A 12,692-nucleotide genomic window follows, 5' to 3' on the forward strand; every position below is an offset into this window, starting at 1 on the left:
GGGGTGAAGCAATTTTGGGCCATGATGTAAGGAAGGGGCAGAGAAAAAAGCAGCTGGGTGATGGGGAAAGAGTTGTGAGGAGGCCCCCAGTGTCCCCAGTTACGTGGTGCTGGAGCACTGGGAGGTATCACAGCCCTGGACAGTGAAATTTAGCAGCTACCCCAGGGTTTCCTGGGAGCGGAGGAGGATGAGGAAGCAGAAGGGCCTGATGCTGAGGCACAATTCCAGAAGAAACGGCAGGGTGGAAGGAAGGGGAAGATATCCGCCTTCCTCCTGCAAAAACCCAGCCTTTGATCTTTGCTACACCCAGAAAACAACTGGGGCGGGGGGGATCCCTCTGCTCCCACCAGGGCTGCAGGGATAGACCTGGGGGTCCTGCAACAGGCTCCATCTCACCATCCCCACACAAAGCATCAATAGACCCAGAACAAGGGAGGCATGATATATACAGGGCATGAGATCCCCAAGCCCCAGTTGGAGGAGCGATGCCCAAAAAATAAAGGCAATGGCAAGAGCTGCAGCAAAGCCCAGACCTGCCCCAAGAGCACAGGGAATCCCCCCAGCACCCACCGAGGGAACAGCCAAGCCACAAGCACAACCCCATCCGGCCACCTGAAGGGGGCTTCTTGATGGTGTTTGGTTGGATACCCAGAAGATGTTGGAGGCTCACAAACACGTGGGAAAGTCACCCGAGGGTGTCACGGGGTCAAGATTCAGCTGTGCTGTCTCCAAAATAGGTGCTGGATGACTTCAGGGTCAACAAGCTTTGCCAACTGCTGCCTCACTGTGGAGGCCACAAGGTGCACATCCCCACGCATGGGATGCAGTAGGGGCCAGCAACTCCCACCGGAGCCACAACCCGGACAGCAGGTCCAAGGCCAAGCTGGGGAGCCAGTAGGGCTCATGGCTGTCGAGGGCTCAGGCAGCTACTACACAGCTCAGAGAAAAGCCGGAGGCCTCAGGCTGAGCTTAAATGGGCTCAGGGGTGCAGGGGCAGAGGTCTCAGGTGAGGCTGCTTAGAGCAATTAAAACCAATTAACACCCTCAGGGTTTTACAGAGGAGAGCGGGGTGGGACGATGAAGAGTCTGGACTTCATGAGATGATGACATCAAGCCCTGGGGAGGGGTTAGTGCTCTGCTGCCTTTTTGGCAGGACTTTCAGCTGTAGAAAGCACTGATGTCCCTTTGCCACTTGACCCTGTGTGACCCCCCCACACACACACACATGACTCCATAACTCCCAAGACCTGGGGGTTTCACCCACCTTCCCACCACCCACGCCAGCCTACACCAGGAGCTCAGCTGCCCTGTGCCCTGCTGAGGGACTGGGGGGTGCGGAGGTTCAGCACCACAAAAGGTCTCCTAGAAGGAAGAGAAAGGGTGAAAGGAGCAAAATCAGAGCCAGACAGAGGACAGGGGTCTCCTTGAGGGTGCCAGTGTCGGGGCATGGGGTGACCCAAGGGCTCCCCAAGCTCCTCCGGCAGCAGTGGCAGGGAAGGGGGATGTTTGCCTCAGCTCCATAATGACACTTGGGCTGCCAAACTGCGGACAACCATCCGTCCCTGGCCACAGGTGGGACAGGCAAAGTGGGATGGACAGATGGATGCATGGGTAATCTCATTAATGTTTATGAATATATAAAGGGGGAGTGTCAGGAGGATGGAGCCAGGCTCTTCTCGGTGACAACCAGTGACAGGACAAGGGGCAATGGGTACAAACTGGAACACAGGAGGTTCCACTTAAATATGAGAAGAAACTTGTTGGGGGTGAGGGTGTCAGAGCCTGGCCCAGGCTGCCCAGGGAGGTTGTGGAGTCTCCTTCTCTGCAGACATTCAAACCCGCCTGGACACCTTCCTGTGGAACCTCAGCTGGGTGTTCCTGCTCCATGGGGGATTGCACTGGATGAGCTTTCCAGGGCCCTTCCAACCCCTCACATTCTGGGATTCTGTGTGGTTCTGTGGATGGACAGACAGATGAACAGAGGGCTGGGCAGCCGGCAGCTCATTCAGCGAGGTCCAAGAGCTTCGCCCCAGGTGTTGTGGGGTGGCTCCAGGCCACGATGGGCTGGGGGAAGCAGCTCTGCACAAACTGGGGGGTGGCAGAGGGCACCGCCTGCAGAGACATGTCAGGCACCCCCCATCCTGTCCCGTCCCCCCCGCCGTCACCAGGGTAAATATTTACAGTTGCCAGTGCCCGGCGGCAGCTCCTTGGCACGGGGACATCGCAAAACCCAGAGAGCGTTCACACGGAGCTGTGGCAGGTCTGGGCTCCCCGCACCAACCACCTCCTCCCAGCGAGCATCCATCACCCTGCAGGGCCCCCGGCACCACACCCGCTGTCAGGAAATCATCGGGGAACAGGGGGAAAAACAAGGAAAAAGGCACTTTGCCTCAAAACTGCATTCCCACCTGCATGGGCTCAGCACAGGCACCTGAGAAAAGCAGCCAGTGGGGTTTTCCTCTGCAGGTGAACTGCAAAGCTGTGGTCGGCAGCTGGGAGGGGGGACACGGTGACACCCAGAGGTGCATCTGTCATCAGTGCAGCAAGTTGTTCCCCCCTCTTCTGCGTGCAGCCCCAATTCTGCCACTGTCACCACCAGCACCCCTGCATGCGACCCCGTGGTTTCTCTGCGTTTCCTGCATTAATTTGGGAGATAAAACAACCCTGTTCGCAGATGGGTTCAGGGGACACCGAGACTGAGCCCTGCGGTGCCAGGGGCCGCTCTCAGCCACCATACAGGACGCTGTGGAGCCGAAGCCGAGCGCTTCCAGGCCTTCAGCAGCAGGTTTGGGTGCACACAAAGGTGTTTTCCCTGGGAAACAGCGCCTCGGCCCTGCCAGCATCCTCCCCTCGCACAGCCCTGCGCCGCGGGGCGCCCGCACAGCCTCCTCCCGGGGCCGGTTCAAGTTTGGGCACAAACAGCTCAGGAATTGACATTCTAAAGTCAAAACTTCATGCAACACCATCACCTTGGCTTTTTGCTTGGACGAGAAAATGCCTCATCTTGTTCCCATTTGCAGTTTGCTCCTCCTTCCCAAGCAGGAAAGCAACTCGTCTGCCCCAGCCGCTTCCATGGCCGCTCTGGAGCAACGTGCCTCCTTGAAAACCATCGCCTGCTCCCAGGTGTCTGGGGGGTATTCACCCGAGCTGCTCTAAAAATCATTTTTACATTTAAAAATGACTTTTTGAAGGCAAAAATGACTTTTTAACAAGCCATATAGCCAAGAGAGCTATAGCAGGAGGGGAGGATGCTGGAGGAGGACACCAACCCCCTTCCCTGCCACCTCGGAGGGTTCTTCACCCCCCTGCTCTGCCCCAGGGGTCCAGGGGGGCAATCTGGGGGTGCTGCAGTGGTGGATGAGGGGGTCACCTCGAGAGGAGCCCACTCCATCACTCAGGTCCCTGCTGAAGCCAAAGGTGCAGGGGAGCATCCCCCAGAGATGTTCAAAAGGAAGGAAAAGCCGCATTTTCCCTCAGCTGTGAAATGTCTTCAGTTCCTGGGAAAGGGGAGATTATTAAACAATACAAACAAGTCGTTTTGCCAAGTTCAGCCCCTCTGCTCCTGGCACAGCAGAGACAGAACTGTTGCCCCGGTCCCTCTCCCTGCCCCACCGTTGCGGCCAAGCAAGACACACACGGAGGAAACTCATCCACTTTCAATATTATTCCTGCGTAGAAAAAACTCCAAACACTTTTTGTATAAATATCACAGCTCGAGAGTTTAAAATTGCATGTTGTGGTGTCATTTTTCTGTTTTTTAAACAACAAAAAGGAAAACAGAAACGCACCCCCCGCCCCAGGGCTTGGAAAACAGCAGTGGGGGGCAAGATGAGCCCCTGGCTCTGGGGGTCCTGTGGGGCTGCCAGCAGTGCTGACCCCTAAGCTTTGGAGGAACAGAACAGCCCCCAAACCTCAGGGGTGTTCATAGCCTCCCACTTTGGGGTTTCTCGCCTTCTTTAGGCCAGTGGTTCCTGGGGGGATCTGAGGCCGTGCTGGGGGAGGGACAAGGGGGTGCAGCCCCAGGAGAAGCCAAATCAGCTGGGGAGCACGGCTGTGGGAGGGGACACAAGGCAGGACAGGGACACACAGACCTGGCCAAAATCATAGAATTGTTTAGGTTAGAAATTACCTTTAAGATCATCAAGTCCATTAACCCAACATTGCCAAGTCCACCACTAAACCATGTCCCCAAACACCAAATTTTTGCATCTGTCCAACCCCTCCAGGGATGGTGACTCCAGCACTGCCCTGGGCAGCCTGTTCCAATGCCCCACAGCCCTTTGGGGAAGAAATTGTTCCCAGATCGAACCTCAGCCTCCCCTGGTGCAACTTGAAGCTGTTTCCTCTCATCCTGTTGCTTGTTACTCAGGAGAAGAGACCAACCCCCTCCATGCTCCAAGCTCCTTTCAGGCAGTTCAGAGCTCAGAAGGTCTCCCCTCAGCTCCTGTTCTCCAGCTGAACCCCCCAGGTCCCTCAGCCGCTCCCATCACATTTGTGCTCCAGCCCCTCACCAGCTCCGGTCCCTTCTCTCAACCCACTCCAGCACCTCACGGCCTTTCTTGGTGTGAAGGGCCCAAAACTGACCCCAGGATTTGGGGTTTGGCCTCACCTCCAGGGGACGGTCACTGCCCTGGTCCTGCAGGCCACAACACTGCCACCTGGGCACACACTGGTTCATTTCAGCCACTGTCACCAACACCCCCAGGTCCTTTTCCACCAGGCACTTTCCAGCCGCTCTTCCCCAGCCTGGAGCGTTCATGGGGTTGTTGTGACCCAAGTGCAGGACCCAGCACTTGGCTTAGTTGAACCTCAGACAATTGGCCTCAGCCCACCCATCCAGCCGGTCCAGATCCCTGTGTATGGCCTTCCCACCCTCCAGAACATCAATACTCCCCAAAATTGGTGTCGTCTGCGAAATGACTGAGGGTGCACTCCATCCCCTTGTCCAGATCATTGATAAAGAGATTAAACAGAAGTGCCCCAGTACTGAGCCCTGGGGACACCACAGGTGACCAGCCACCAACAAGACTCATCCTCAGCCATGCCCAGCACCAAGAAGGTCGGGAGACACCGCGGCACCAGGGACAAGCTCTGTACCCTGAAACACCTCGGACAGTGGATGGAAACAGAAAGGAAAAGTAATCTCCCAAATATCTGTCAGTTGTTTTCGGGGACTGGGGGGGTCTCTGCCCCCCACACACCAGTTCCCCCATCCCCAAGCAGCCTAGCAACTCCCAGCCAAAGGCATGGGTTCACAGAGAGCTTTTGGGAAGCCCCCCCCCACACCTAACTAGCCCCACAGATACTGGTTGGGGTAGGGGGTGTCACAGCCCCCCCATCACCCTTCCCACCACCCAGCAACCACAAAGCTCCAACCCCAGATCCTGCCACCCTCCCAGCACAAGAGCAGGGCTGCTCTCACAGCAGCTGGGGGGGAACCCCACAAAAATAATCATTACAATTAAAAAGAAAAGCGTGTGGCCACAGTATGCCTTTTTAACTTAGAAATGGTTCAACTGTCCCACAGTCTTCAAAAAAAACAAGACCTGGTGGCCCCCGTCCCCCCACCCCCCCTTAAAACTCCAAAAAATCACAGTTCCATGTTCCGCAAAAGTTTCCCTTTTGTTTGGTGGCGATCTTGTTTGTGGTTTGCTGATGGGTGGCTGTATTTCCCCACCCCTTCTTGCTTTTTCTTTCCTTCCCATCCCTCCTGCGTGTCCCCGGCACCTCTGGTGAAGCCCAGAACGTGCCAAAGGATGCAGAGGGAGGTGACGTGCCAGGGTGCCTTGTCCTATGGGGACAGGGACACACAGTGGCTGGGGATGGAGAGGCAGCGGCTTCCGATCAGGAAAGAGGCCAACAGCTATTGCATGAGGGAGATGACAGAGCCTCCCTCGGGCTTCCGTCGTTGCTGTGGCTCCCAGATTCTGTCCCTGGGGACTGGGAGTGGGGCGGGGGACAGCGAGCACACAGGATGGAGATGGGCAAGAGGCTGAAGAGGCAGATCCGCAGGTTCGGGATTCACCCAGCAGTGGCCTCCAAGTGAGGAGTCAAGGAGGAGCCTCCAGCCGTTGCGAAGGGGAAGGAGAAGCCCGGGAAAAACAAGAAATGGGAGCAAGGGAGAAGGAGGACCAGTCCGGAAACCAGCTTTTTACATCTTGCGTCGCTGAGGCTCCTGGAGCGGACACAGTTCACTTGCTGCCAGGCAGAGCTCAGTTTCTCCGCTCCCGCAGTCCCTCCACCGCACACGGAGGAGCAGGGGTGGGGGCACACACCCCCGTCTTCTGCTGTCCCCTCCCCATCGCCACCGGGCGCCCCGGGGCTCACATCATGATGTGCCGCCGGCGGTGAAGGGCCAGGTGGTCGGAGCGGGAGAAGCTGCGGTCGCAGTCCGAGCAGCGGAAGGGCTTGATGCCCGTGTGCTTGCGGAAGTGCCGGGTCAGCTCGTCGGAGCGGGCGAACTTCCAGGTGCAGCCTTCCCAGGTGCATTTGTAGGGCTTCTCACCTGCACCGGGGAGCAGAGAGGGGTCAGCACGGCCGGAGTCACCAGCACCCGCTCACAGACAACAGCAGGTTTCTTGGCTGCAGCGGGGTCGCCATGGCCATGCAAGCACCTCAGCATCTCTGCACCAGCCCTCACCAACCTTGGCACGTATCCGGCGCAGGCCGTGGGTGTCACCAGATGCGTGGGTGGGAGCGGGGTGCCCTGCACCCTGCATGTGACTGTAGAAGCAGCACCGCTGTCCTCCCCAGGGCCTGGCACGGCGGCAACCCACAGCACCCCATGGCATCCCAGGGTGCCAGCCCAGGGGGTGCCCCCCCAGCAAAGGGACCCCAAGGCACTGGGAGGTAGCGGGGGGGCCCCAGCAGGGCTACCCAAGGGAGCAAGCCCTAACCAGACCTGGGGCAGGGGCCAGGAAAGTCCCAAGGGCATGGCCTTGAGTACCAGCACCCCCAAAAGGACGGCACAGAACCCAAGTGTCCCCTAAGGCCTGCAGTGCTCCCAAAGTCCCCCCCAGCCCCCAAGGGCCTCCACAAACCCTGGGAGAGCATGCCAGCACCCCCAAAGGGCCACCCTGAGCCCCCAAGTCCCTGACAGAGTGTCAGCATCCCCAAAGGGCCTCCTCAAACACTCAAAGGACACCCCAGCTCCTGGCAGAGGGTACCAGCACCCCTAAAGGGCTACCCTGAGACTCCAAAGGGCACCCCCAGTACCTAACACAGGGTGCGAGCACCCCCAAAGGGTCCCCCTGAGCCCCCAAAAGCCTCTCCAACCTGACACAGGCTGACACACCCCTAAAGACTCCCAAGCCCCCAAAGGCCACCCCCTCAGCCCTCGGCAGCACCCCTGAAGAGCCAGCCCAGACCCAGCACAGGGTGCCAGCATCCTCAAAGACCTTCCCTGAGTGCAGGGACGGACAACCATTGTCCCCACAGCCCATCCCTGGGTGTCCCCAGCCCACTAGGAGCTGGGGGTGCCGATCCTGACCCTCCTGGGCAGGGCGGTGTGCGGCGCTGGCCCCTACCCGTGTGTATCCGCCGGTGAGCTTTGAGGTGGGAGCTTTTGGTGTAGACCTTATTGCAGCCGTCAAAGTCGCACTGGTGGATGCGCCGCTTCTTCAAGTCGGGGGAATCGGCTCGCTGCCCCCTCGCCACTGGCCTGCCAGGAGGACAGAGAGATGGAGAGCATGGCCCTGCACCCACGGACCCCACGGAGCGCCTGGGGACACAGCCGGGGGACAAGGAGGGGGACACACATCTGGTGAGACTCACTCTCTCTGGAGGTCCTGGAAAGGGGCTGGGCCGCTCTCAGAGGCGCTGTCCTCACTGTCACTGCTCATGGTCATGGGGTACATGGACCCCGGGTCAATTTTCACTGGTGGGGGGCGGGAAAGAAAAGCTATTGAGAAACAAGGAGGGAGGGGGTGAGGTTTGTGAGCAGAGAACAGAGACACCTCCCCCCCAAAAACCCACCCCCACGCCAGAGGGACAACCACTCCCACAGCAACCCAAATGCTGCTCCCTCCCCCAAAAAATATGACTGGGGAGATGGAGAAGGTTCCTGCGCCATGGGGGCGAGGGGGGACACCCCTTCGGTCTGCCTGTGCAGAAGAGGGGAGGTCCAAGTTCCCCCACTCTGGATAAGGTGGGAATGTGCTGGGAAGGAGACAGGGGGGCGGTGCAGCCCAACTGAAACCAGAGCCGCGGGCAGCGGGAAGGGCAGGCAGGCTGCCAGCAGCGGGACAGGCGACAGCCAGCGTGTCCCCTGTCCTACCTGTGTCCTCCTGGGGACACAGCCTGGGGGGTTTTGGGTGGAGGTGGCAGATATATGGTAGGTGGGGGGGCATCCCAGCATGGCAAAATTGGACATCCTTCAGGGGTGCTGCTGCAGGACCCTCCCTCCAAAATGTCAGTGTTTCCCCGCCACGTGCCCTTACCAGACCCAGCGTTCTTGCCGTCCCCTCCGATGAGGGGTACGGTGATGGCGGTGACGCCGTCAGTGGGCATGGTGGTGTAGACGACGGGGAGGGACTGGACCACCACGGGGATGGTCTGGAGGTTGCCCATCTTGCTGGGCAGGTTGACGGAGGGGATGGTGTGGATGACGTGGAGGATCTGCTGCCCGCCGCTGCCCTGCGTGGACGCCAGGATGGAGCCGGGCGACAGGACAGCGGGGATGGCCGAGGTGGAGCTGAGGCCGGAGGGCGAGATGGAGACGGTGGTGGGAGCAGGCAGGGGGGGAGCCACCAGCAAAGGGGAGGACTGCACCGAGGTGGGGGCGGGCGGTGGAGGGGCCGAGGCTGCCGCCGCCACCTTGGACTTGTTGAGGGAGAGGTCGACAGGCTCGGCCTGGGGCTGGCCGCAGTCGCTGGCCAGCAGCTCCTCGGGGGGCTCCGTCTTGATGTCGGCCAGCAGCACCGGGGGGTCGAGGGGGCCCTCAGCCAGCAGCGCCGACGAACTCATGGCGGGTGTCGCCTTCCCCGGGCCCTGCAAAACACCCGCGGGCCGTGAGCGGACGGGGAAACTGAGGCACGGGGCGGGGGAAGAAGGGCGGGGCAAGAGGCTTTGGCGGCCTCAGCCCAACCAGCGGCCTCGGCGCTGCCCCGGGGCGGGCGCCACGGTCGCGGCGGGGTGCGGGACGCCGAGAAACCCCGGTGGGGCGGAGCGGGACCCGAGCGGGTCGGACCGGTCGACTCGACGGTTTGGCCCGGCGCGATCCGAAGGCGGGAAGGAGACCCCACCCCCGCAGGCCCCGCCCCCCGCACGCCTTTGTGCCGTTGGCCGGCCCCGCCCCGCCCCGCGGCGGGTGCCCCCCCGCGCCCCTCCGGGCGGGGCGGGGCGGGGGGTGGGCGGGGCCCCCGCGGGGCGGTGGCGCGCCCCGCCGACCTCCCCTCCCCCGCGCCTTAAAGGGGCCGCGCCGCCGCCGAGCGAACCCTCCCCCTCCCCCGGCCAGGGTGAAGCGGGCACGGCAGCGGGTCACTCACCGCCCCGGCGGCGCGGGGGGGGCTCCTCCGCGGGTGCGCGGCGCTCATCCCCTCCGCGGGCAGGATCATGCTCCCCGCCGCGCTTCACCGGCCGAGCCGAGCCGCTCTGGGCCGGGCCGAGCCGAGCGAGAGGTGTGAACGGCCCCGCGGCTCCACCCTGGCTCGGCCCGGGGTGGAGCTCTTTAAAAGGGCCCCGCCGCGGCAGGGAGGGGCTGCGGGCACGGCCCGGCCCGGCCCCCGCGGGAGGCACCCGGGCAGGGCCCCACCCGGGACACCTCCATTCCCCCCAGAACGCTGCACACACGCCGTGCCCCAATACGCGGGGAACCAAGGGGGCCCCCCGCAAACAGGCACGCGACGACAGGGACCCCCAGCACCACTCTCCCCCTCCCGCGAGGTCCCTCCGTCCACGCGTGGGGGTGCCCCGCACGCGGACGCCGCGGGGGACACCCCCGTAAAGTAGCACTTCATCACCCCAGCACTGACACCCCCACCAGCCCCCCCGGGGCCGCCCCGCACGTACCTGCCTGCAAGCAGAGACCTTCCCCCCCGGGACCAGCGCACCGAGCCCCCCACGCACACTCACACACACACACGGACACGCGCGGCCCGGCCCCGCCCCGGCCACACCCAGCGCACACACCCTGCACACACACACACGGCCCGGAGCCTCCCAGCCCTCTCACGCAGATGGGGGGGGGGGCCCTAAAATACACACCCACGGCCAGAGACACCCCCTCCAAACCTAGAACAGTCCCATATTCAGCCGGAGACCCCCAAAACACCGCCACCACAGACCCTCCCAAACACCCACACACACAGAGCCAGGGACCCCCCAGTACCCACATATTCAGCTGGGGACCCCCCCCAACACACACTCAGCCAGGCACTCCCCCAAAACTACCCCACACACATCACCAGGGAACCCCCAAACACCTTCACACACAGCCAGGGACCCCCCAAACACCCCACACGGAGCCAGACACCCCCCCCCCAGAACCCACATATTCAGCTGCTGACCCCCCCCAACACACACTCAGTCAGGCACTCCCCCAAAACTACCGCACACACATCACCAGGGAACCCCCAAACACCTTCACACACAGCCAGGGACCCCCCAAACACCCCACACGGAGCCAGACACCCCCCCCCCCAGCACCCTCATATTCAGCTGGGGACACCCCCAACACATACTCAGGCAGTGAATCCCCCAAAACACCCCCACTCCCAGCCAGGACCCCCCCCAAAACCCCCACACAAAGCCAGGGACCCCAAAACACAGACACACTCACAAATCATCAGGAGCCCCCCAAACACCCCACTCTCAGCCACGGCCCCCCCCCAACACACACATCACTAGGAACCCCAAAACGCTCCCCCCTCCCCGGCCAGGGCACCCCCAAACACACCCACATCCAGGTACCCTCCCCCTGGGGACAACCCCACAGCTGCCCCCTCCCCCCTGGTTGGGGATCCCCAGCACACCCCCCCAGACCCACACTCACCCCCTCACACCTGGGGGGGTCTCCACAAACCCACATATTGGGGAGGAGGAAGAAAGGGGCAACCCCCCCAGCCCCACTTTGCAGGGGGGGCCTTGAACCCAAAGCCTCACGGAGCTGAGGGTGAGAGATGTGGCAGTGGGGTCTGCCCCCCTAATCCAGCTTCGCTGCCCCCCCACACCCCCCTGGCCTTTCATCACTGGGCTGAGTTTCTCTGAGCTCAGCCCAGGCACACCCGAAACCCACGCAGGTAGGGGGGGAATGAGGGGACCCCCCCAGCCTCCAGGCAAGTCCTGATGTCGGGGAGCCGCTGTGCACCCCCCCCGGTTTGGGATAAATAGTGACCCCCCTTTTTGCCCTAAAACAGCTCCGGGAGAGATCTGGGGTGCCCCGAAACCACGGAGTGACCTTGGGGGAGGGCAGGCACAGAAAAACGCAGAAAGGTCCCTGTGTCGTGTGTGTGTCCCCCCGCCCGGGTCTGTGTCCTCCACCCGTGGGCGTGGGGGGGGGCACACCCCGCTGCCGTCACACCCCCCCGAGGAATTTCCTCCCCACTCCACCCTCTGGCAGCGGCCACCCGGGATGCTCGGGGAGGGGGGGTCGTGGGGACCGAGGATCCACCCCCCCGCGGGTGGGGGACTCAGCCCCACGCAGTCCCGTTCCCAAGCAGCCCGCGGGGGGGGGCGGGGAGGGGGGGAACGCACGACACGCATGAAGTGGGTCGGGCCCTTTAAGAGCAAAGGGCGTGGGAGGGAGGGGGGGGGGAGGGAAGGGCGGGGCGGGGCGCGCGCCGCGACGTCGCCCCTCGCCTCCCCCCCCGCCCCCCCGCGCCGTGACCTCCCAAGCGCGCGGTGGCGCCCGCCCCGGAAGAGGCCACGGGCGGGGGGGCCCACGCGGGGCCCGGCGGGGGGGGGAGGGGGAGGGAAGGGCGGGGGGAGGCGGTTCCGCCCCCCCCCGCCCTTCCCTCCCGCTCCCCCCCGGCGCCGGGCCCCGCGCTGCCACAATGTCCCCCCCAGCAGGTCCGTTCCCACCCGCGGGCGCTGCCCCTTTAAGACCCCACTCGAGATGGAAGCGGTCGCGCCCTCGGGTTCTCCCCGGCCCCGGTGGGTCCCGGTCCAGGCCCCACTCACTCACTTTCCCCCGCGTCTCCTCCGAGCGCATCCCCGCTGCCGCCGCCGCCGCTGCCCCCGGGGCGGTGCCGGGTGGGGCGGGTGGGGCCCCACGGGCGGGGAGGGGCGGGGCCGCGTGGGGCGGAGCTCCCCTCCCCCACCCATTTTTGGGTGGGGGCACCACACCTCCTCCCCCCCCCCCAAAATAAAATAATCAAGGGGTGCCCCGCCCTGCGGTGACATCAGCAGCAGCCAATGGGCGGCTCCCCTCGCATCCGGCGTTGCCATGGAAACAGATACAGGCTTTGGGGAGGGGGACTCCCCCACCTGCTCCCATCCCCCCCACGCACCCCACGCGAGGCCTCCCTTAAATCGGGGTGGGAGAGAGGGGCGCGTTGCTGGCCGGGCTGAGACCTGGGAAACTCGTGTTCAGCAATGGGGGGGCAGAGACCCCCATTTGGGGCCGTGTCTCCCCACTCGCAGGTGATGGGAGGGGGAGCATCCCCCTGCAGCCCACACCCCATTGGGGCACAGAGGACCCCAAAACCCCAGGCCGAGCACCCATGGGTGCCCTGGGGGGACAGGGTCACGATGTG

The 12,692-nt window shown here is 63.0% G+C and overlaps 1 protein-coding gene across 5 annotated transcripts; it reads right to left on the bottom strand.

Annotated features, from left to right (window-relative positions):
• Positions 1 to 3,641: 3,641 nt before the first annotated feature.
• KLF8 (KLF transcription factor 8) lies at positions 3,642 to 12,225 on the bottom strand. Of its 5 annotated transcripts, none has more exons than XM_065846336.2 (5): positions 12,122 to 12,225; positions 8,439 to 8,988; positions 7,774 to 7,900; positions 7,527 to 7,660; positions 3,642 to 6,505 (listed from the first exon to the last, which is right to left on the bottom strand). In XM_065846336.2, exons 1-5 carry the CDS (start codon positions 12,146 to 12,148, stop codon positions 6,324 to 6,326), a joined length of 1,020 nt encoding a protein of 339 aa, XP_065702408.1. In that variant the 5' UTR covers positions 12,149 to 12,225; the 3' UTR covers positions 3,642 to 6,323. The 5 variants fall into 5 exon arrangements, with proteins under 5 accessions (XP_065702408.1, XP_071669493.1, XP_065702410.1 ...); XM_071813392.1 differs by lacking the exon at positions 12,122 to 12,225 and adding an exon at positions 11,396 to 11,675; XM_065846338.2 differs by lacking the exon at positions 12,122 to 12,225 and adding an exon at positions 10,009 to 10,205.
• Between the last annotated feature and the right edge of the window lie 467 nt (positions 12,226 to 12,692).

Source organism: Patagioenas fasciata, chromosome 11, assembly GCF_037038585.1.
Source record: "Patagioenas fasciata isolate bPatFas1 chromosome 11, bPatFas1.hap1, whole genome shotgun sequence".
In the NCBI taxonomy this organism is placed as follows: Eukaryota; Metazoa; Chordata; class Aves; order Columbiformes; family Columbidae; genus Patagioenas; species Patagioenas fasciata.